The sequence below is a fragment of the Hemiscyllium ocellatum genome, chromosome 45, assembly GCF_020745735.1.
Source record: "Hemiscyllium ocellatum isolate sHemOce1 chromosome 45, sHemOce1.pat.X.cur, whole genome shotgun sequence".
Classification (NCBI taxonomy): Eukaryota; Metazoa; Chordata; class Chondrichthyes; order Orectolobiformes; family Hemiscylliidae; genus Hemiscyllium; species Hemiscyllium ocellatum.
Genome location: NC_083445.1, coordinates 7010250 through 7035739, shown reverse-complemented (window position 1 = coordinate 7035739; position 25490 = coordinate 7010250). Strand labels below are relative to the sequence as shown.

The 25490-nt window shown below is 43.6% G+C and overlaps 1 protein-coding gene across 1 annotated transcript; it reads right to left on the bottom strand.

The window, feature by feature from the left end:
* Window positions 1-199: 199 nt before the first annotated feature.
* On the bottom strand, window positions 200-12918 carry LOC132835856 (retinol dehydrogenase 8-like). The gene is made up of 6 exons (XM_060854951.1): window positions 12822-12918; window positions 7384-7545; window positions 5877-6056; window positions 5642-5735; window positions 3477-3660; window positions 200-427 (listed from the first exon to the last, which is right to left on the bottom strand). Exons 1-6 carry the CDS (start codon window positions 12916-12918, stop codon window positions 200-202), a joined length of 945 nt encoding a protein of 314 aa, XP_060710934.1.
* Between the last annotated feature and the right edge of the window lie 12572 nt (window positions 12919-25490).

Genomic DNA, 25490 nt, shown 5'->3' with positions numbered 1-25490 from the left:
TCGAATTCTCTATTCCTGAGATGCTGCCTGGCCTGCTGTGCTTTGACCAGCAACACATTTGCAGCTGTGATCTCCAGCATCTGCAGACCTCATTTTTTACTCAAAGTGCAGCAGGTCAGGCAGCATCCGAGGAGCAGGAAAATCGATGTTTCGGGCAAAAGCCCAGAGGAAATACTCAAATATTGGAGCTGGATTGAAATCAAGAGTGTTTTTTTCCCGGCTGGTTTCCACTTCTTCCCCTTAAGAATTTGATAAGGCTGAGGCTTGCATTGAATATTCTGTCATGTTGGAAGATCATTTTGTAGTAAGTGTCAAGGTGCAGGTTCCCAGTTGGGTCAGCAAATTTCAGTGTCGTGAGTGGAGTGTACAGACTGTTGGTCTGGTAACGGAACGGAGGCTTTTCGGATGTAATCACCTTCACTGTATGCTGTTAACAGGATCAGAAAAATGACATAAGCCAAGATTTTCATAATTCACAAACTCAATTAATCTGCATTCCCACTGCCTTCCCCTGCCCCACTTCCCCCACTGCAACTTTACAAATGTGAACAGTCTTATTGAACTCAAACCCAACGCTCGTTGGCTCAGCTGAACATATGTTGAATTGATGCAAGAGGGACTCCTTTTTACTGAGATGAAGTGAAATTTCTTCCATCAGAGGGTGGTCAATCTGTGGCAGAAGGCTGTTGAGGCTAAGTCACTGAGTGTCTTTAAGACAGAGATGGATAAGCATGATTAATGAGGGGGTCAAGGGATACTGGGAGAAGGCAGAAGAATGGGATTAAGAAACCGATCAGATAAGCCCAAATGGTAGTGCAGACTCAAAGGACCAAATACCCTCATTCTGCTCCTATATTTTATGATTTCATAGTCTTTTTAGTCTTTATGGAATGAATGTGCATCAGTCGACAAAGTATCTGAGCCAAATTTGCTCATCTCTCTGAATGTTTTCATGTGAAATGGACATGTCTTTGCTCCTGTGTTGTCAATCCTTGTCCCGTTTCCTCTTGGAGACATCAATAGAGCTCAGTGGACATTCAGCACTCTCTAGTGATTTGCCTCAGACTCCTCACCATGGGTGGATGCGCATCACAGGCAAAGAATCCCTTTCCTTTGGCAATATCCATACCTGATCAGGAATGGGGGACCACACTGCTAAATCTTTTAGTTTATCTGCTGCCATTGAAAAAGGCCCATCTAGTTAAGGGTATGTGGTCATAGAACCCCCAACAGTGTGGAACCAGGCCTCTGGTTCAGCAGGTTCACACTGACCTTCCGAAGAGTAACCCACCCAGACCCATTTACCTCTCCTATATTTACCTCTGACTAATGCACCTATCCTATACATTCCTGAACACTATGGCCAGTCTGGCAAAAGTGGGTACTGCAGATGCTGGAGATTAGAGTCAAGATTAGAGTAGTGCTGGAAAAGCACAGCAGGTCAGGCAGCATCTGAGGAGCAGGAAAACATTGATTTTCCTGCTCCTTTGATGCTGCCTGACCTGCTGTGCTTTTCCAGCACCACTCTAATCTTGATGATGGCTAGTCCCCTTAACCTGCATTTCTTTGAACTGTGCAAATCTTTCTTCCTCTCAAAGAATTATCCAAGTCACGAACGCCTCAATTCAATTCTCATTTCAGGCAATGCATTTCAGATTATAACCAGTCTCCATATAAAGGAATTCACTTCTCCCCTGCGCACGCCTTCACCCCCCGAGAGTTTACAAAGTATTACGATATATTAATTCCACAGAAACAAGACATTTAGCCCCATAGATCCAAGCTTTAATCAAGCTTCCTCCCAACTTCCTTGCTGAGTGAATGAAGGTAAAGGTGCCTGGGTCCTGGAGGGCTGCTCTGTTATTAGGAGGGATGACTGCTGGTGGTCCAAGGGTCACCGCATCTCTGGCGAGGGGAGAGGATGAGAAGGTGGGGCGTACATGGTAACCTCGGCTGGTGTGGGTATTGAACCTGTGCTGTTGGAATCGCTCTGCATTGCAAACCACCAGTCTTGCCAACTGAGAAAACCAAACCCCTCCCATCAATACATCTTTCCTATCCCACCCATAGCTACCTAACTTCCCATTTATGTCACTCATTTTAACTACTGAAGTAATGAATACTAGGCTCTCATGTATAGAAGTTTTGCCATTCTTTTTCTGCCACCAGTGGGGTGGCACAGCCGGGTAGTTCAGTGGTTAGCACTGCTGCCTCACAGCATCAGGGACCCGGTTCAATTCCTGCCTCAGGCGACTATCTGTGTACATTTGCACATTCTCCCCGTGTCTGCGGGGTTTACATCCAGGTGCTCTGGTTTCCTCCCACAACCCAAAGATATACAATTTGGCCGTGCTTAATTACCCATAGTGTTCAGGGATGTGTGGGTTAGGTGCATTAGTCAGGGGTAAATGTAGGGTGCTATGGGTCTGGGTGGGCTACTCTGCGGAGGGTTAGTGTGGACTTGTTGGGCCAAAAGGCCTGTTTCCACAGTTAGGGATTCTCTGAAAACTGCAGTCCTCATATGGTCTCACTTCCATGTAACTCTAAACCCACAGCAATGTAATTGATTCATAACTGGCCCCTGGGCTTTTAGAGTGGGCAATAAATGTAGTGGTTCTGTTTGCCGAGCTGGAAGTTTTTGTTGCAAACGTTTCGTCCCCTGGCTAGGAGACATCATCAGTGCTCTGGAGCCTCCTGCGAAGCGCTTCTTTGATGTTTCTTCCGGCATTTATAGTGGTCTGTCCTTGCCGCTTCCGGGTGTCAGTTTCAGCTGTCCGCTGTAGTGGTTGGTATATTGGGTCCAGGTCGATGTGTCTGTTGATGGAGTTTGTGGATGAATGCCATGCCTCTAGGAATTCCCTGGCTGTTCTCTGTCTGGCTTGCCCTATGATAGTAGTGTTTTCCCAGTCGAATTCATGTTGCTTGTTGTCTGAGTGTGTGGCTACTAGGGATAGCTGGTCGTGTCGTTTCGTGGCTAGTTGGTGTTCATGTATGCGGATTGTTAGGTGTCTTCCTGTTTGTTCTATATAGTGTTTTGTGCAGTCCTTGCATGGTATTTTATAAACTACATTAGTTTTGCTCATGTTGGGTATTGGCTCCTTTGTTCTAGTGAGTTGTTGTACCTGGACCCAATATACCAACCACTACAGCGGACAGCTGAAACTGACACCCGGAAGCGGCAAGGACAGACCACTATAAATGCCGGAGGAAACATCAAAGAAGCGCTTCGCAGGAGGCTCCCGAGCACTGATGATGTCACCTAGCCAGGGGACGAAACGTTTGCAACAAAAACTTCCAGCTCGGCGAACAGAACCACAACAACGAGCACCCGAGCTACAACTCTTCGCTCAAACTGTGGGCAATAAATACTGGGCTGGCCAGCAATACCCACGTTCTATGCAGGAAAAAGAAACTGTAACAAACCAGTAAAAATTACAAATACGATTTGCTCAAGGCCACTGGTTTTTTAAGAATACCTCGGCTACATCTTCTGCTGTTTGTCCAAGACTATGGAAGACTTTCTTGGAATAGGGAAGGTAAAGTTGCCGAAACATTTTTGCTGTTTCTTCATCCGTACTGGAGAGGTCCATTTTAGCAGCATCCTCATACAATTTGGCTTCAAACTCAGTGATGACTGGTCCTGGCTCAATGAGACTGATGCTAAAGGAAAAGGCAAGAACAGTGCATCAGCAAGGCCAACTATGGAGAAATAATGGAAGGGTATGTCAACAGAAATACTAAAGTATACAACATACCTTTCATCATTGGAATACCTCTAGAATACAAAGGCACATTTTGTCCTGAAGGAGATTGACGGAATAAGTTGCCAGAGGAATTGGTGGAGGCTGGCATAATTACAACATTTAAAAGGCATCTGGATGGGAACACGAATAGGAAGGGTTTAGGGGGATATGGGCCAAGTGCTGGCAAATGGTAATAGATTATGATTTGGAGGAGCCAGTGTTGGACTGGGGTGTACAAAGTTAAAAAATCACACAACATCAGGCTATAGTCCATCAGGTTTAAATGGAAGCACTAGCTTTCAGAGCGACGCTCCTTCCTCAGGTGGTTGTCTCCGAAAGCTAGTGCTTCCAGTTCAACCTGTTGGACTATAACCTGGTGTTGGGTAATAGATTAATTGAGGATATCTGGTCAGCACGGCCGAGTTGAACTGAAGGGTCTGCTTCCCTGCTGTACAGCTCTGACTTCCAAATACATTCCTTATGAATGCCCAATTACCAGCATGCCTGGATAGCTCCAAGACACTCCATCTTAAAATGGCCTCAAGTTATTATCTCAATACAACATGAAGCAGTGGCAGTATAAGCATCGTAGCTCACCTGATTTCTTTGAAAAAATGTTTATTCAATCAACCTCAATGTGGAGCAGGTAGGATTTGAACCTGGGTCTCCTGGCTTGGAGGCAGAGACACTGCCACTGCATTACAAGAGCCCTCAGAGCTGCATACTAATTTTTTTTAAAGTTAATTAGAGAGAGAAACAATGCACTCTAACCCCTGTGGTGCTCACCTCTCTCTAAATGTAGCTCACCTGAATTTTCTCTTTGTATTTTTGAATAAACCTGTTCAGAGATGCTACTACACACCTTTGGAGCAGGTGGGGCTTGAACACAGGTCTCCTGGATCAGAGATAGGGCCACTAGCACTGCTCCACAAGAACCCTTCTAGCTCCCTAGATTATTGTTCCTTACCCAACCTGTTCAAAGATATCATTACGTACCTCTGAAGGAGGTATGACTTAAATCCAGGTCTCCTAGCTTCAGAGGTAAGGACACCACAAGAGTCCCTAAGAGCTCCCCTGGTCTTTCTTTAGCAGCTAATATTCAGAAATGTTCTTCCACAAATCTGAATGTGTCATTAAATCACTCAAATACCTGGAGTATTGTTGTTTCATCTATTAAACACCATCAGTAAATAGCACTGCTGCTTCACAGCGCTAGAGACCCGGGTTCAATTCCCGCCTCAGGCAACTGACTGTGTGGAGTTTGCACATTCTCCCCGTGTCTGCATGGGTTTCCTCCGGGTGCTCCGGTTTCGTCCCACCATCCAAATTTGTGCAGGTTAGGTGAATTGGCCGCGCTAAATTGCCCTAGTGTTAGGTGAAGGGGTAAATGTAGGGGACTGGGTCTGGGTGGGTTGCGCTTCGGCGGGTTGGTATGGACTTGTTGGGCCGAAGGGCCTGTTTCCGCACTGTAAGTAATCTAATCTAATCTAATCTAATCTAATCAGTAAATCAGGTGTATTTTCTAACTGAACCATTTGCATGCAGGTTGACTTGAACTCACCTCTCCGAGCTCAGAGATGGAAACATCACTCCTCACACACAAGAATCCCAAAGTTCCTCTGATAGTTCAACAAGTGTATAAACTACACCTATGATTTGTGACACTGAATTCTATAGGGCTAGCAAGCTTATGGGCTATTTTGAGATAAGGTGATCTTGGCTAAGCAAAGTGATACCTGCATATGCTACATATCAGATCAGTGTCGTGCAACTAGGGAGGTGAAGAAAATATAAGTTTATTGAACACACCAGATGTAAGTGAAGCCTCAGCCTTTTAAAAGGATGGATTTCTGAATTTCTTTTTAAACTTCTGGCTCTAAAATCTTCAATGCTCTTACTTTATATTGAATTTTAAGGCTTGAATTGCCAAACTTTCACAGAAACCCTCCACAGCAAATTTTGATGCTGAATAGACATCGTTGAAGAGAAGACCTGGAAATATGAAGAAAAAATGATGTTATTCCCAGCCCAATGAAAGCGAAGTTTAAGTTTGATAATAAAATGTTACGCGTTCCACACTACAGACACATTAAATGTCACTGAGCTGATGGGACATCAAAATCTTCAACCTACCGTGGATTCCCATAACGCTACTCATGACAACAATGTGGCCCTTCTGCCTTCTTTTCATGTCAGGTAAAATCTCCTTCACCAAGCGAGTCAGACCAAAGAAGTTTGTGTCAAACACCATTTTCATGGTGTCTAAGCTTTGGCACTCAACTGGTCCGATGAGTCCCATTCCAGCATTACTTACTGAAACAAAGAGAACAATCAAGAGCAATTTAATGATTTTGCTCAAATAGATGTTATCATGAACCAGAAACAAATGTAAAATGTTATATCCCAAAGTGTGGAAATGATTAAGACTTAGAAGACTCAAAAGAAATCAAGTTTTCATAATGCTGACTACCTTTGTGAACTTGTTCTTCCTAGTTACCCGTGAATGAAGGTGAACTAACGCTACCATGGAAACCCTGCAGTGTGGAAAGCAGCCATTCAGCCCATCGCATCTGCGCCAATCCTCCAAGAGCATCCCTCCCTGATGCAGTACCCCCAATCTATCCCTGCAACCCTGTATTTTTACCATAGTGAATTCACCGCACCTAGACACTACAGGGCAATTTTAGCATGGCTAATCTATCTAACCTGCACATTCTTGGACTGTGGGAGGAAACCGGAGCACCCAGAGGAAACTCAGGCAGATTCCGTACAGACAGTCACCCGAGGCTGGAATCAAACCTGGGTCTCTGGTGCTGCTAACCACTGAGCCACCATGCAGCCCATAGCACTGGTTATGATGTGTTTAGGAAACTTTAACAGAGCTATGAGGCAAAGATCAGGTCAGTGGGAATAATTAGATAGTTCTATGATTGAACCTGTAGAGGCACCATCCTCCTATGCTGTATTATGCTGTGTTTTTTTCTGAAAAAAAGCCCCTGTTGAAAAGTAGCTGGCCTCCGCTGCCTTCCATAGCAGTGGAATTGAAGCAATAAACTTGCTGCAGCGAATCCCATGTCCTAATTTGCTTTGTTCCCACTCTGAGAATAATCTGTAGAATAGAACTGTGTTCAAGAATTTGAAGTCAAATTAGGGTTTGGCTGGGTTAAGAGCTAGAGTGGGTTTCAAATTAGTCTGAATTGCTTGAGGTTCGGATATGGTTATAGTTAGCTTCACCATGAAGCTGGGCTTTAGGTTTAGAACGAGGATTGGAGTTGTATTATGTCACCATTATCCTACTAGACCATAGGGGCTGCTCTCTCATTAGAGAGAGAAGCAATTGGTGGTGATTTAACCTGAGGGCCACCAGACTTCAGGCAAGGGGAGGGAAGGAAGATTGAGAAGGACTGCCCTTCACTGAACCTCAAACCAATGATGGGAATCGAACCCACGCTGTTGGCATCACACTGCTCTTTAAACCAGCAACTGAGCTGATCTGATTTCCAGGGTTGAAGTTAGGATACAGCTAATTACGTTCAAGGGTGACTTGATTCTATTCAATTACTTTTTTTATTATTTCAATGAGGAAACTTTAAAAATGAATTCATCTTGTGTTTCTTTCTTTTTGTTTTATAAACCTCACCCAGAATGTCCACTTTTTTTCCTGGAATACTGTTCACACATTTGCTGATGGAATCTTCACTGCAAACATCAAGTTCTTTAATTTCCAGCATGTTGCCCAATGTCTCGCGTGCTGCGTCTTCCAATTGTTTCTTCTTGCCTAAATCTCGCATTGTTGCAATAACTCCAACAAGATAAAGTTAAACTGTGGCATCTTACTTGTGGCAATTCTTTTTGATGTATAATAGAGCCACTTGGTGTACACAGAACATATTTCATATTCTAAACGTAAATAATAGTTTATATTGTTTTCATTTTATATCAATACAGAGTTGGAATGAGTATTGAGCTTAAAAAGTGATCAGTTGACCCAGTTTAATAGTGCAATAATAGTCACCAATGCAATTTAACAGTAGAATCCATGTTGTAAAGTACATAGAGGGAGTTCAAGTCATATCCATTCACAAGATAAGATTTAGATGAAGTTATAGAACATAGAACATAGAACAGTACAGCGCAGAACAGGCCCTTTGGCCCTCAATGTTACGCTGACCTGTGAACTAATCTAAGTCCATCCCCCTATACTATCCCATCATCATCCATAGGCTTATCTAAGGATGGTTTAAATCTCCCTAATGTGGCTGTGTTAACTACATTGGCAGGCAGGGCATTCCACGCCCTTACCACTCTTTGAGTAACAAACCTGCCTCTGATATCTGTCTTACATCCATCACCCCTCAAATTGTAGCTATGCCCCCCTCATCGTGCTAGGAAACAACATTTCACTGTCTACCCTATCTAATCCTCTGATCATCTTGTATGTCTCTATCAAATCCCCCCCTTAGCCGCCTTCTTTCCAATGAGAACAGACCCAAGTCCCTCAGCCTTTCCTCGTAAGACCTTCCCTCCAGACCAGGCAACATCCTGGTAAATCTCCTCTGCACCTTTTCCAATGCTTCCACATCCTTCCTGTAATGGGGCGACCGGAATTGTACACAATATTTCCAAGTGTGGCCGCACCGGCGTTTTGTACAGTTGCAGCATGAGCTGTACTGTGAACTATTTTGTCTCACCTTAGCTGAATATCAGTTTAATCCATGTTACCATTCCAGCTTATTTCTCAAATGTGTGTACTTTTCTCTGCGATCATCTTTTTTAGTAACTGAACACAGATGTAGTCAGTCCATCAAACCAGCTTTGCTTATTAAAGGCTCATTTTTCTATCTCACCTTTAGTAACCTCAGAATATTCTAAAGTGCCTTGTCAGCAATGAAATCTTTTTTGAGGAAACAGGGCTGTCAATTCATGCACAGCCAGCTCCCACAAACAGCAATGGAATAACACCAGATAATCTGCTTGACTGTTGTCTATTGACAGATAAATATTGGTCAAGGCGATGTTATGGTCCTTAAAAGAGTGTCATAAGGTGTTTTCCAACCACCTGAGGTGAACAGTCGGAAATTCAATTCAACACCCCGCCTTCAAAGCATCATGTGGGAAGTAATGGCCCAGAGGTATTATCGCGATATTATTAATCTGAAGAGCCAGGTAATGTTCTGGGAAAATAAAAATGAAGCTGTAAGAAATGGATGCTGTAAATCAGAAACAAAAACAGAGATTGCTGGAAAAAGCTCAGCAAGTCTGGCAGCATCTGGGAAGAGAAGTCAAAGTTAAAGGTTGGGTCCAATTAGCCTTCCTCAGAATATCCTTCTTATAGCTGGGAGACCTGAATTGCATGCAATATTCCAACAGTGGCCTAACCAATGGCCTGTACAGCTGCAACCTGACCTCCCAACTCCTGTACTCAATACTCTGGCCAATAAAGGAAAGCATTCCAAACACCACCTTCACTATTCTATCTACCTGTGACTCCACTTTCAAGGAGCTATGAACCTCCACTCCAAGGTCTCTTCGTTCAGCAACACTCCCTAGGACGTTAGCATTAAATCCCACCCTGATTTGCCTTTCCGAAATGTAGCACTTCACTATTATCGAAATTAAACTCTGTGCAATTTTGACCTTCCTTCTGTGGGAAGGATGTTGCGAAACTTGAAGGGGTTCAGAAAAGATTTACAAGGATGTTGGCAGGGTTGGAGGATTTGAGCTACAGGGAGAGGCTGAACAGGCTGGGGCTATTTTCCCTGGAGCGTCGGGAGGCTGAGGGGTGACCTTATAGAGATTTATAAAATCATGAGGGGCATTGATAGGGTGAATAGTCTAAAACTAGAGGGTGTAGGTTTAAGTGAAAGGGGAAAGATTTAAAAGGGATCTTAAGGGCAACATTTCTCATGCAGAGGGTGATGCGTGTATGGATTGAGCTGCCAGAGGAAGTAGTGCAGGCTGGTACAATTACTACATTTAAAAGGCATCTGGTTGGGTATATGAATAGGAAGGGTTTAGAGGGATATGGGCCAAATGCTGGCAAATGAGACTAGATTAATTTAGCATATCTGGTCAGCATGGACGAGTTAGACTGAAGGGTCTGTTTCTGTGCTGTACAACTCTATGATTCTGACACTCTGTGCATATAACCTTTGCTTTGATTTAAATATAGCGTGCAGGCAACTCAGAATTCTGTGCAGGAACAACACACAGTAAACCATTTCCGAATGAGATAATTGGAATAAATTGCTTCAGTCAGGTGTTGAATCTGTGGAATTCTCTGCCACAGAAGGCAGTGGACGCCAAGTCATTAAATCATACAGTACCGAAACAGACCCTGCGGTGCAACCAATCCACACTGAATATAATCCCAAACTAAACGAGTCCCACCTGCCTGCTCCGGGCCCATATCCCTCCAACCTTTCCTATTTATGTATTCATCCAAATGTCTTTTAAACGTTGTAACTGTCCCCACATCCACCACTTCCTCAGGAAGTTCATTCCACACATCCTTTGTGTAAAAAGTTTACTTTGTCTTTTTTAAATGTATTTCCTCTCATCTTAAAAATGTCCCCCTAGTCTTGAAATTCCCCTTCTTGGGGAAAAGACAACTACCATTAGCCCTATCTGTACCTCTCATTACTTTATAAACTCCTATCAGGCCACCTCTCAACCTTCTACACTTCAGTGAAAAACACCCCCCAGCCTATCCAGCTTTCTTTATAACTCAAACTTTTCATACCCAGCAACATCGTGCCAAATCCCTTTAAAACTCTCTCCAGCTTGATAATATCCTTCCTATAACAGAGGGACCAGAGCTGGACACAGTTCTCCAGAAGAGACCTCACCAATGTCCTGTACAACCTCAATATAAGATCCAAACTCCTGTACTCAAAGGACTGAGCAATGAAGGCAAGTCTGCCTTTTTAGCTATCCTCTCTATATGTGATGCAAACTTTAAAGAATTATGTACGTGCACCCCCAGGTCCTTCTGTTCTACAACACTACCCAAGGATCTAGCATTGCTTATTGTACCAAAATGCAACATCTTGCATTTATCCAGATTGAACTCCATTAAGTAGTTGAATATATTTCAAGAGATAGATTTTTAGAATCTATGGGTGTCAAGAGGTATGGTGGCAGGGGTTGGGGGGAGTAGGACTTTTGAGGTAGAGGATCAGTGATGATCATGCCAAAGACTGGAATGGGACATTGGGTTTACTCCTGCTTATATTTCCCATGTTTAGTGAGATATAGGCAGTTACATCCAAATGAATTGAACAACAATTTCACTTACATTATTACATCTCTCCCAACCTTCAATCATCACTTTTATAAAACTTATCTCCTTGATCATCCAAACTCCCCCCGCACTGACTCCAAATCCCAATTTGGTTCTTTCACCAAATTGTCAAACAGCTTTTGATGTTTTACTGTGTGAAGGCAGGTCCAATGTCAGTAATGAAGGGTTGACCCTCTTACTAATAGTAATGTGCACCAGAGCTCTAAAAGCAAGTTCTGTATTAACACCGGTTTTAACTGATCGTCTGTAAGGGCAAATAGTAGTATCTTAAAAATGTATAGTTCAATGAGGCCATTCAGCCCATTGTGTCCATGCTGACTGACAAATAGCTATTCAGCATAATCTCAAATTAAGCTCTTCTTCCATTGTCTTATAAATTATTCCATTTTGAATGCATGTCCATGTATGGGAGAAACCTGATTTACAAACATCTGACTTATGAACACTTATACTAGTGCATGCGATCTCATACAGGTTGCAGTTTTAAAGATCAGAGATAGGGGCTTTTCTGAATGGCTGCTTTACATTATCCTGCACTGTGTCCTGACCTTGCGAGTAAATCTGCACCCGTTCAGAACCCAGGGGTGGCCTCCTTTTCTTTTTAGATGCTGTGGGGGTTCCTGTCTCTATCACACTTTCAGACTGAGAGTTTCAGAACTGCAATCCAACTGAGTCAAGAGATCTCCCTTCAAATTTTGTTTCACGATGTGGGAGGACCGTGAACAGCATTGATGTACAGAGAGATCTTGGGGTTCAAGTCCGTAGCTCCCTGCAATGTGGCCACTCAAGTAGATAGGGTGGTAAAGAAGGCTTGCCTTTATTGGTCGGGGAATTATGGTCAGGATGTTATGTTGCGGCTTTATAAGATTTTGGTTACACAGCATTTACAGTATTGCATTCAATTCTAGTTGCCACGTTACAGCAAGGATGTGGAGGCTTTGGAGAGGGCACAGAAGAGGTTTACCAGGATGCTGCCTGGATTAGAGGGTATGACAATAAGGAGAGACTAGAAGGATTTGGGTTGTTTTCTCTGGTGTGGTGAAGGCTGAGAGGTGACCTGATGGAAATCTATAAAATTATAAGATGCATAGATAGGGTTGACGGTCAAGATCTTTTTCCCGGAGTTGAAATGTCTAATACTGCATTTAAGGTGAGGGGGGTGAAAGTTCAAAGGAGATGTGAGGAGCAAGTTTTTTTAGGAGGGCTGGTGAAGGGCTTTTGCCCGAAACACCGATTTTCCTGCTCCTCGGATGCTGCCTGACCTGCTGTGCTTTTCCAGCGCCACTCTAATCTCCAGCATCTGCAGTATCCACTTCTGCCAAGCATCTTTAGGAGTCTGGAATGTGCTGTCAGGTGGAGGCAGATATGGTAGGAGCGTTTCAGGGACTTTTAGCTAAGCACATGAATATGCAAGGAATGGAGGGATATGGACCAAGGATAGGTGGAAGGGATTAGTTTAATTTGGTGTCATGTTCGGCACAACATAGTGGGCTGAAGGGCCTGTTCCTGTGCAGTATCGTCCTACCTTGTTAACCCCCCTGCCTGGAGGTTATGGAACTGTCAGTCAAGAAGTATGGACATAGAAAGAGCTAGAAAATACAACTAAATTGGAACGCCCATCTCCTGGTACAGACATGGTGGTCACAATGATGTCTTTCTGTGATGGAATTTTTAATGTACATTTATGTACATATTTATGTACATTTTCACAACATAACCTAAAGATCTTGCTTCAATATTAACTCTTGATTAGAACACAGCAGACGCTGTCTTACCTTTGAATCGTTTCAACTGATCTTTTGCTAGTTTGACTGCCAACGCCAAGCCAATACCAGAGGAGCAGCCTGTGATTACAACAGTTCTTGGAGACATGGTGGGTTTTCCTGTTTGTGTGCTATTTCAGACACAGAAAAAGATAGCAGGGTGCGTAAGATTCTGCATTTTGATTCTGAGCTAAACAATCTTCATCTGTTAAACAGAAAAACTTGCATTTGGTCCTGAGAAATTCAGGGCTCTTCATAAATCCATTTGCAAGTTTAATAATTGGTTATGGTGATTATTTAACTTTTCTAAAAAAAGCTCTCAGACCTTTTTTGTTACTTGTGATGATTTAACAAGGTTTACTGTCCTTGGGCTTTTGTTTTCGGAGAGGTCATGAAGCAGTGATTCTGAAAAGTCTGGGTTTGAAGGGTTTTAGGGCCAATTTGATTATAGCTAACAGATACTGCCTCAGGAAAAAGGCTTTCAAATTTAAAAAAAACACTTGCACAATGAAAGGGGAGTGCCCAGTTCTCCCAGCTCAGCTTTTCTCTGGTTTGGTTTAGTTTTAACAGTCTGGCTGTTGACTGAAAGCAGGCAGTCAGTTTTGAGGCTGCTGCTCTAAGATACAGCTACATGGAAAAAAGTGTTCCACGCTGAATCTCTCTCTGCCATCTCTCTCTCTCTCTCCTGTAAGGTACTGTGTTTGATTTTATCTTTTGTGCCAAGGGATGTTTATGGGGATTGTTGCAACTATTGGGAATGGCATCATTAAATTGGGATAATCTGTTGGGTTTTTGGATATGTTAAGTTATCCCATATTCTGTTCTCTTTTGTTTGTGTTTCATTCAGTAATCTCGTAAATAAATTGTGTTTTGTTTAAAACTAAATAGTTTAACCAACTGCATTACTCCTGGGATATTCGTATTACACCTGCTTAAAACAACTCTCAGAGTTAGGGTCTGGGCTACTGTCTTGAAATGTTTTGAGGGGCTCTAGCCTGATCTATAACATACTATAGCTGCCATGCCAGGGATAGATTTCATAGTAATAAGTTAAAAGGGCAAGTTGCCATTTTCCATTAGAGAGAGACAACTAGTGATAGTTTAACCTGAGGGTCACTGCGCCTCAGGTGAGGGGAGGGGTTGAGAAGCAAAGTCCTTCATGATAACCTCAGCCAGTGAGAGAATGGAACCCACGCTGTTGACATTATTTTGCATCATAAACCAGGCGACTGAGCTGTTTTGTTTTCCATGGTGATAAGTAAAGAAGCTAAAAAAGAACAGATACAGTCCCTTTATAAATATATCCATCTGTCTCTTCAATGACCTTAAGCCTGGGTGATCCACATGACAACATCCTGCATTTATGTAGCACCTTTAAGTATATAAACATCTAACGAAATAATATAAAGCACACTTTGACACCAAGCTGCATAAGGAAATATTCTGGTCGATGACCAGAAGCATAGTTAAAGTTTGGGCGGCACGGTGGCACAGTGGTTAGCACTGCTGCCTCACAGCACCAGAGACCTGGGTTCAATTCCCGACTCAGGCGACTGACTGTGTGGAGTTTGCACGTTCTCCCCGTGTCTGCGTGGGTTTCCTCCGGGTGCTCCGGTTTCCTCCCACAGCCCAAAGATGTGCAGGTCAGGTGAATTGGCCATGCTAAATTGCCTGTAGTGTTAGGTAAATGGGTAAATGTAGGAGAATGGGTGGATTGCGCTTCGGCGGGTCGGTGTGGACTTGTTGGGCCGAAGGGCCTGTTTCCACACTGTAAGTAATCTAATCTAATCTAATCTATATGTGTACTGTAAATAAATGCATGAGAATTCCCATGTACCTGAGCATAATGCTTGATTTACAGGTAATGAGGTTACTTGCCTAAATTATAGATCTTTCCCTTTTGGAAATTCTCTTCAGTCACATGCTAATACCCAACCTCAGGCTCTGACATGGGGTTACTTTCGGAGGATGTACAGTAGCGCCTCGACTTACGAACTTAATCCGTTCCGGGATCCGGTTCGCGAACCAAAAGGTTTGCAAACTGAATCAATTTTTCCCATTGCTCGGATAGCGTAAGAATGCTTGGACATAGCAACAAACGCTGTTCACATTGCACACGCCAAAGATGAACTGAATGAGATCATGCGGGGCCCGAGAGCTTTTGCGTTCAACTTGCGCATAGCAAAGCAGAACAATGAAACCACGTGGTCGCACACGGGCTTTTTGAGTTTGTACCTTCGTTCGTATCTTAAATGTTGTACGTACGTTGAAGCAAAATTTTACGTACAATCCTGTTGGTAAACTGATTTGTTTGTGAACGGGGTCGTTCGTATGTCGAGGTGCTATTGTACTTATATACATCTTGGAAACCAGACACCGACTCTTTTGTTTGAACCAGATAACCCTTTGATGTTAGAACACAGAAGAAGGTTGCACAGTTCAGTTCTAAAAAAAAATCAGACTGAACTTGAAACATGAACTCTGTTTCTCTCTCCACGGATGCTACCAGACCCGCTGAATTTCTCCAGCACTTCCTGTTTTCTTTCAGCCCATCATGCTTGTGATAGCTCACTGACAAAGATCAAAGAATAATACACCAATAGGAGCAGGCCCTTCGGCCCTTCAGGCCTGCACCAACACATTCTGCCCTTCCATACTAAAACTGTCTTCCCTTACAGGATCCATATCCCTCTGTTCCCCTTCCTATTCCTGTATTTGTCCAGGCGCTTCTTGAACACTGATATAGTCTCTGCTTCCACCACCTCCTCTGGTAGCGTGTTCCAGGCACCCACCACCCTTTGTGTGAAAATCCTGCCTTGCACATCTCTTTTAACTCCCACCTGCCCTGCCCCTTGAAACTTGAACTTGAGTAATTGACCTCTTCACCCTAGGAAAACGTCTCATACTTCCCACTCTGTCCATGCCATTCACAATCTTATAAACATCTATCTGGCTGCCCCCCAACCTCCTGCGTTCCAGTGAAAACAAACCCAGTCTATCCACCCCTTTCTTCATAGCTAAAATCCCCCATGCCAGGCAACGTCCTGGTAAACCTTTCCTGTAACTGTTCCAAAGCATCCATATCCCTCTGCTAATCTGGAGACCAGAACAGTAGGTAACATCCAAGTGCGGTCTAACTAAGGTTCTATAAAGATGCAACATAACGAGCCTGTCCTTACACTCAATGTCCCTTCCAATGAAGGCAAGCAGGCCACAGGCCTTGTTTACTCCCATATCTACCTGCGCTGCCACCTTCAGTGACCTGTGGACCTGCACACCCCAGATCCCTCTGCATATCACTGTATAATTTCCATGTGTAAATGACCTTGCAAAATGCATCACCTCACATTTAGAGTCAAAGAGTCACACAGAACCGAGACAGGCCCTTTGTCCCAAACTGGTCCATGCCGACCAAAATATCCATCCACGCTAACCCCATTTCCCTACACTTGGCCCATATCCTTCTAAACATTTCCTATCCATGTATTTGTCTAACTGCCTTTTAAATGCTGTTAATACCTGCCTCAACCACTTCCGCTGACAGCTCATTCCATATGTGTACCACCCTCTGTGTAAAAAAGTTGCCCCTCAGGTTCCCTTTTATTCTTTCCTCTCTAACCTTAAACTGATTCCCTCTAGTCCTTGATTCCCCAAACCTGGCAAAAAGACTGAGTGCATTCACCCTCTCCAGACCTCTTGTGATCTTATACACTTCTATAAGATCCCCCCTCAGTCTCCTACACGCTAAAGGAAGATGTCCTAGTTTGACCAACCTCTCCCTATAACTCAGGCTGTTAAGTCCTGGGCAACATCCTTGTAAATTTCTCCTGCACTCTTTCCAGTTTAATAACATCCTTCCCATAGCTAGGTGACCAAAACTGAACACAATATTCCAAGTGCAGTCGTCCAAATGTCTTGTAGAACTGCAACATAACTTCCCAACTTCTATACTCAGTGCCCTGACTGATGAAGGCCAGTGTGCCAAAAGCCTTCTTCACTCCCCTGTCTACCTGTGACTCCACTTTCAGAGAACCCTGCACCTGAATGCCAAAGTCCCTCAGTTCCACTACGCTCCTTAAGGCCCTACCATTCACCATGAAACTCCTACCTTGATATGACTTTACAAAATGCAAGACCTCACTCTTATCTATATTAAACTCCATTTGCCATTTCTCGGCATACTTCCCCAGCTGATCAAGGTCCCTCTGCAATTTCTGATAACCTTCCTCACTATCCATGATACTGCCTATTTATTGTCATCTGCAAACCTACTAATCATGTCTTGTACATTCCTATCCAAATCATTGATATAGATAATAAATAATAATGGGCCCAGCACCAACCCATGAGGCACTCCACTAGTCACAGGCCTCCATTTTGACAAGCATCCTTCCACTATTACCCTCTGTTTCCTACCATCAAGCCAATTTTAAATCCAGTTTGCCAGCTCCCCCTGGATTCCAGTGTGATCTAACTTTCCATAGCAGCCTGCCATGTGGAACCATATCAAAGGCCTTACTGAAATCCATATATCCATATTGCCCTCGTCAATCTTCCTGGTCACTTCATCAAAGGACTCTCACAAATGTCTGAGCCATGATCTCTCACTCACAAAGCCATGCTGACTACTCCTAATTGAAGGGCTTATGTCCGAAACGTCAAATTTCCTATTCCTTGGATGCTGCCTGACCTGCTGTGCTTTAACCAGCAACACATTTTCAACTACTCCTAATTAAACCCTGTCTTTCCAGATGCATGTATATATTATCCCTCAGAATTTTCTCAAGTAACTTACCTACCACAGATGTTAAGCTTACTGGTCTATAGTTCCCTGGTTTTTCTTTGTAGTCCTTCTTGAATAAGGGCACAACATTTGCTACCCTCCAGTCTTCCGGGACCTCACCCATGGCTAACGATGATGCAAAAATATCAGTCAGGGCCCTCACAATTTCTTCTCTAGCCTCTTTGCAGTGTTCTTGAGTATATTTGGTCAGGATCATGAGATTTATCCACCTTCATACATTCTAATACATCCAACACCACCTCTACTGTGATATAGACTGTTCCCAAGATATCACCACTAACTTCGCCAAGTTCCTAAGTCTTCTTGTCTTTCTCTGCAGTGAACACAGAGGAGAAATATTCATTGAGAATCTTGCCCATCTCCTTAGGTTCAATACATACATGTCCACTTTAGCCCTTGAGGGGCCCTATTGTCTCTATAGTTGTTCTTTTTCCTTTACTATACTTAAAGAATCTCTTTGGATTTATCATCTTCTACTCAGCCAAGGCTATTTCGTGCCCCCTTTTCGCCCTCCTGATTTCCTTCTTCAGTAAACTCCTCTATCCCCCGTATACCTCCAGGAATTCCCTTGATCCCAGCTGAGCCATACCTCCTTTTTTCTTGTCATCCAGCGTTCCCTATTCCTGCCAACCTTGCCTTTTACCCTCACAGGAACGCATAGACCTTGAATTCTCGCTATCTCACTTATGAAGGCCTCCTACTTGCCAGAGGCTCCTTTGCCTGTAAACCAAATACTCCAATCACCCCCCACACGCTCCTGTCTAATTCCATCAAAATTTGCCTCGCCCCAATTTAGAACTTGAACGTGTAGACTAATTTTGTCCCTCTCCAGAACTATTTAAAAATTGATAGAATTATGGTCACTAGTCTCTAAGTGCTCCCCCGCTGTCACCTGTCCCACCCTATTTCCCAAGAGTAGGTCGGGTTTTGCCCCTTACCAAGTGGGACCCTCTATATACTGCTTGAGGACACTTTCCTGAGTCCATTTAACAAATTCCATCCCATCTAAGCCCTCAACAATTTGGAGACCCAGTCTATGTTAGGAGTCAATGACAATCCTATTGCTCCTGCAAGTCTCCCCAATCTCCCTATATATTTGTTCTTCGAATTCCCGTTAACTATTTGGGGACCTATAGTACAACCTCAATGATGTCACTATCCCCTTATTTCTTAGCTCTACCCACAAAGCCTCACTGAATGACTCTTCAGCTATATCATCTCACTAAAACACTTATCTGTGACACGCTCAGCATCTCGGAAGATCCTGAGTACATCCAGCTCCAATTTCACCTCCCTAAACACGGTCTCCCGAACACAGTTTGTCCATATTAAGCTCCATTTGCCATTTTTCTGCCCATGCCTCCAACTGATCTACCTCGTGCTGTGCTATCTGACAGTCCTCCTCACTATCAGCAACTCCACCAATCTTTGTATTGTCCGCGGATTTACTAATTATACCAGCCCCATTTTCCTCCAAATCATTGATGTAGATCATTAGCGGCAGAGGTCCCATCACTGATCCCTGTGGAATACCAATAGTCACAGTCCTCCATTCCGAAGAAGCATCCCTCCACCGCTCCCCTGTCTCCTATGACTAAGCCAGCTCTGTATCCAATTACCAACTCACTCCTGATACCATGTGACTTCATCTTTTGTACCAGTCTGCCCTGAGGAACCTTGACAAAGTTGTCAATTATTCCTGTTTCTCCATTCTTTGGCAACAGACTTGGAGCTATTTTATTTTCTGAATATTATTCCAATTGCCTTTTTGAAAGTTACTGTGGAATCTTTTGTTAGACACTGCATTCCAGATCATAACCCGCTGAGTAAAAAATTACCGATCCACCTTTACCTTTTGCTAGTTATTTCATGTCTGTTCTTTTAATCACCTCTGGAAACAATTTCTCCCGACCTAATTTATATTCAATGCCAACGTAATATTAAATGTTTTGAATAAATCCACCCTCAACCATTTTTCTGCTCCCAAGGAGAACAATCCCACCTTGGACAGTCTGTCAACATAAATTGCTGACAGATATTTTCCAGTCACCCTGTTAAAACCTTTTATTGTACACCTCTGGAGCAAGTGCAACTTGAACCTGGGTCTCCTGGCTCAGAGGAAGGGTCACTACCACTTTGTCACAAGAGTCCTGAAAATTGCTTATATTTTGTAGCTGTTGATGTACAATGCCCGCAATCAGTAACAGCACAGGGCTGAAGTGTTAATGTTTTGTCCTCTTCACCGGACAATTGACGGGGAAATGGTCATACTGATTTGGACGATTGCTCAATGCATTGCAACTCTTGCATGCATAAAAACTGTCACAGCATATTTCCACTAGTTTCTATGGAGCAAATTAAGCAATTTGTGGACACAGATGGACTGGAAACGTGACAATTTCTCAAGGCTAAATGGTGCTCAATTTCAGGTGACCCAGTTATTTTGCATTCTGTTCTAATAGCTGAGAGCTATTTCTAGTTTGAATTTGCTGCAACAGCGATCGCAGTGTTGAACATAGTTTATGAGAATATGGAAATTTGGATGGCAATTGAGATAAAACAGAAATGAGTAACGTTGCAAATGTTCAAGAGAAACATTGCCTTAATTTGAACAAGGATGAGTGAACATTTTTAATTACAGTTAAGATGGTGCTTATTCAGAGTTTCACCAAAAAGCAGGCACCCTATTTACACAGTTCCCTCCCTTTCTTCCTATTATATGCACCAATGTAATTTTTTTCAATAAATGTGCTTTTTAGCATGTTTGTAGAAATTATTAGATAACATAAATGCATACACAAGGACTAATACAAAGGCAGCAATTTTAAATTATTGCGCAGGATAACAGCACATTACCTTTTAATTGAGTGCAGTCTGACCATCAGCAACAGAGAACTAAACTCTAGTCAGAATAGATCTGCTTACTGTAATCCCTAGCAACAGCTTCCCACACGGACACACGTAGGGGCTGTGCGTGTTCGGAGTTTTCATTAGTTTTTGTACCTCTTTTGTTGAATAACTTAAGCGATTATAAGTGTGATGTTGTCTGCCAAGTGTAATTTTTAACCAGAACCTACCAAATGCACTTTGATTTATCTTGAACTGAATATTAAACAAAAAGACTCCACATTTTCATTCGGTCAATCAAGTCTGTTTTTCTGCTTCAGATGGACATGGTAGAATCCCTGAAACGTGGAAGGAGGCTATTAGGCCAATCAAATCCACACATCTCTCTGAGGAGAATCCCACCTACTCTATCCCCCTGCATTTCCCATGACTACTATGGGCAATTTAGCACAGCCAATCCACCTAACCTGCATATCTCAAGGGAAGAAACCCATACGGACACAGGAGGAATTTGCAAACTCCACACAGACAGTCACCCAAGGCTGGGATTGAGCCCAGGTTGCTGTTGCAGTGAGGTAGCAGTGCTAACCACTGAGCCGCTGATCCATTGACATTCAATCAGCTCATGGCTAATCTGGTTGCATTGATGTCCCTGCCTAACGCCAACAGCCTTTCACACCCCTTGCTGAGCAAGAGTCTCTCTTCCTTTGCCTTAAAAATATTCAAGGACTTTGCTTCCAATGCCTTTATTACAAAAGTCAGCAGACACCAGGTGTCTGTGCGTTCTTTGGTGCTCTGCTCCTTCATCGGGTGCTTGTGAGCTCATGAAGGAGCAGCGCTCCGAAAGCTAGCGTTTTCAAATAAAAAGTTGGACTATAACCTGGTGTCGTGTGATTTTTGACCTTGTCCAACCCAGTCCAACACTGGCACCTCCAATACCTTTCAAGAAAGTGTTTGCAAACCTTGTGAGAAAGCGTTCCCCTTATTTCTGCCTTCAATGCCTTGTTTAGACTCCTCGTCCAAGGTTCATTCACAAGAGGAAACATCCTCCCCTCATCCACCCGGCCAACACCTCTGAGGACTTTATGCTTGACTCAATTTGCCACTTACTCTCCTAATCTTGGCCATATATAAGTCTAGAGTGGGGTGCTAGAAAAACACAGCAGGTCAGGCAGCATCCGAGGAACAGGAGAATTGACGTTTTAGGCAAGAGCCCTTCATCAAGAATGAGGCTTGTGTGACGAGGGGATGGAGAGATAAATAGGAGGGGGCTGGGGCTGGGGGTGAAGGTAGCTGAGAGTGCAATAGGTGAATGGAGGTGGGGGTTAATGGTGATAGGTCAGAGGGGAAGGTGGAGTGGATAGGTGGGAAGGAAGATGGACAGGTAGGGCTGATTTTGCCCGAAATGTCGATTTTCCTGCTCCTCGGATGCTGCCTGAGCTGCTGTGCTTTTCCAGCACTACACTGATCATAAATTGAAGTTAGTAAGTTCTCTTTGCCTTGTGGATATCTTTTTGAACTTGCACTTTAAGAGGGAGTAAATTTGACCATCTTTCGTCCCAACAAAGAGGGAAAGTTTTTAATTATTAAAAGTGAGAAGCATTAGCTTTCTACCTACTTAAAAATTACAAATGAAACAAGTCCAAAGTTCTAAACGCTCAAAGTGCACAGATAGATGGATTTGCCTCTGTGTTGTTGACAAAGAATTAATCATTAAAAGTTGTTCTAATGAGGTTACTGTTGGCAAAGAAGGTTTCATAATCCTTCATTTTGCAGATTGGTTGAGTTTTAATTCCTTCCGACTGCATTTGATTCCAGCAGTCAGGGTGAGAGAGTCCTTTTATTACCCTGTTACCTGATCTCGGAGTGACGGACAGTCAGTGTCTGTTAACTGATTGAGGGGAGGAGATGAGTGGAACAGATGGTGAGGGTGTACAGAGCAAAACGCAAAAGGAGTAATAATGATTAGTAAAAAAGGGATAGAAATGGAAACTAGATGCCATATCACCAGCATTTTCCAGCTCCTTTCAGTTCTGAAGAAAGGTTATACTAGACACACAAGACCAACTGTTTCTCTCCAGACATACTACCAGCATCCTCTCTCTCTTTAATTTGGATTCCCCTCATCTGAAGTATTTTGTTTTTAATTTGAGCATCTGTTGTCAAGTTTGTTTCTTGTATTTTGTTCTGATGGGTGAAAGACAAAAAACTTCAACTTCATGTCCCCTTTTCGCTACGCTGGTTCTATTTAACCAATTATTTATTGTTTATAAATTCCCTACAATGTGGAAACAGGCTATTCAACCCAACAAGTCCACACTGACTCTCCAAAGAGCATCCCACCTATCCTATCCTGTAACCCTGCATTTCCAATGGCCAACCCACCTAATCTGCACGTCTTTGGACTGTAGGACAGCTGAAAGGCACATTCTTGATACTGTTTCTTTTGGTACGTCTTAATGTTAGTCCTTAATCTCCTGTGCACAAGGGAATATGAGCCAACCTTTAGACCAGGAAACATAGGAGCAGCAGTAGGCCTTTCAGCCCATCAAATCTACTTCACTATTCAATGAGATCATAGTGGGTTTAGGGTGAGAGAGGAAAGATATAAAAGGGACCTAAGGGGCAACTTTTTCACGCAGCGGGTGGTGTGTGTATGGGATGAGCTACCAGAGGGAAGTGGTGGAGGCTGGTACAAAATACAACATTTAAAAGGCATCTGGTTGGGTATATGAATAGGGAGGGTTTAGAGGGATAGGGCCAAGTGCTGGCCAATGGGATTAGATTAGGTTGGGATATCTGGTTGGCATGAATGAGTTGTGTTTCTGTGGTGCACATCTCTATGACTCTATGATCTGAGAATCCTCAACTCCAATTTCTGCTTTATCCCCATAATCTTTGATTCCCATGTTGATTAAAAAATCTATCTCAGCTGAATTGAATATACTTAATAACCCAGCCTTGACTGCCCTCTGTGGTACAGAATGCCTCAGAGAGCAGGAATTGGTTAGAAGCACAGAGTCCCTCAAGTGTGGAAACAGGCCCTTCAGCCCAGCAAGTCCACACTGACCCTCCGAAGGATATCCCACCCAGACCCATTCCCCTATTACTCTATACTTAGCCCTGACTAATGCACCGAACTCACATATGCCTGAACACTATGGGCAGTTTAGCATGGACAATCCATCTTAACCTGCACATCTTTGGATTGTGAGAGGACACCCACGCAGACGCCGGGAGAACGTGCAAGCTCCAAACAGACAGTCGCCTAAGGCTAGAATCGGACACGGGTCCCTGGCACTGTAAGGCAATAATGTTAACCTCTGGGCCCACTCCATTTGTTGTCATTTTGTTCCTGTTACTGGATGGTGCCTTTCTCTGAAGAAATTGATCTTTCCATTGGATCCTTTTAGCCTCAGGATTAATTTGGTAAATTCGTGTTGTGCTTCCTCGGAAGCCTGCATTAACCTAAGCACACAGCTGAAGTAGATCATATCTGACTCAAAACATGAACTCTGCTTCTCTCCCCACAGTCGCTGTCCGACTTACTGGGCTCCTCTGGGCAGAAAGTGGAGTTAGTATTGTCCGACCAACAATGAGCTGATTGAATGGCGGAGCAGTCTCGATGGGGTGAATGACCCACATCCGCACCTGTGCCTTAAGATCTAAAGGTGCTGCCCGACCTGCAAGGCCACTCGAGCAATTTCTGTTCTTAACTTATAGGTGGCATGGTGGATCAGTGGTTAACACTGCTGCCTCACAGCGCTAGGGATCCGGGTTTGACTCCAGCCTCAGGCGACTGTCAGTGTGGAGTTTGCACATTCTCCCCGTATCTGCGTGGGTTTCCATTGGGTGCTCTGGCTTCCTCCCACAATCCAAAGATGTTAGGTGAGATGGCCATGCTAAATTGCCCTTAGTGTTAGGTGCATTAATCAGTGGTATATATAGGGTAGGGGAATGGGTTTGGTGGGTTACTCTCCGGAGGGTTGGTGTGGACTTGTTGGGCCGAAGGGCCTGTTTCCACACTGTAGGGAATCTAATCTAATAACTCAGATTACCAGTATCTGCAATACTTTGCTTTTATGTGAAAAATCTGATCAGTCTGAGTTGTCCTGTCCACTCTGGCCCACGCTTGCCAGCTGTTTGAAGAAGATAGTTTCACAATGCTGCAGGTATGTACATGAGGGAGTGGTTCCCAATAATCTTCCTGACAGTCTGGACTGGATCATTCTATGACTTTGGACAGAATTGGCCATTAGCAATTCAGCTTGGCCAAGGAATCAATGAAGCTGCTCTGGCCTTAGAAATCTCGATTGAAATATTAGGACCCTGAGAATTGGTCCTTTAAATGTAACTAGCCGTAATCATAGAATCCCTACAGAGTGGAAACGGGCCCTTCAGCCCACACTGAGCCTCCAAGAAGTAACCCACCCAGACCCATTACTCTACATTTACCCCTAACCTACACATCCCTGAATACAATGGGCAATTTAGTATAGCCAAATCATCCAACCTGCACATCTTTGGATTGTGGGAAGAAACCAGAGGAATTCCACACAGACACAGGGAAAACATGCAAAGTCCATACAGGCAGTCGCCCGAAATTGAACCTGGGTCCCTGGCGCTGTGAGGCAGCAGTGCTATCCACTAAGCCACTGTGCCACCCTGGTCTTCAAGACCCGCAGATGCCCTTAAAGTGGAATCCCTGTGCCAGGCAGCAACGGCAGTACCAGAATGTGTCCTTGTCATGCAATGAAACCCAACCCTTATCATTGTTGGATGTTCCGCGAATTTCATTTATGGTTTCTGTAAAGTGCCCCGGCCGTAAATTCCAGGGGTCATAAGGTTTTTTTATGTGTTGGGATATAGTGGGGATGTGGGGAGCTGTGGTCTGTGAGTTGGAAAAATCATGAGCCAGAAGACACATCTCGCAAGTAGAAGAATATCATTGTCCCACAAAAAGCACTTATATCAAATGTTACAAATGATCAGTCTATCGCTTAAATAACATGACTAGCAACAGCATATTT

Bases quoted from the DNA above. Each gene is read 5' to 3' on its own strand.
- LOC132835856 (XM_060854951.1), bottom strand. From the start codon at position 12,918: ATGTCTCCAAGAACTGTTGTAATCACAGGCTGCTCCTCTGGTATTGGC. The intron at 6,057-7,383 runs GTGAGGTTTATA...TCTTTGTTTCAG, and splicing joins AAAAAAAGTGGACATTCTGG to TAAGTAATGCTGGAATGGGA. The intron at 428-3,476 runs GTATTCTTAAAA...TCCTGTTAACAG, and splicing joins CAGCAGAAGATGTAGCCGAG to CATACAGTGAAGGTGATTAC.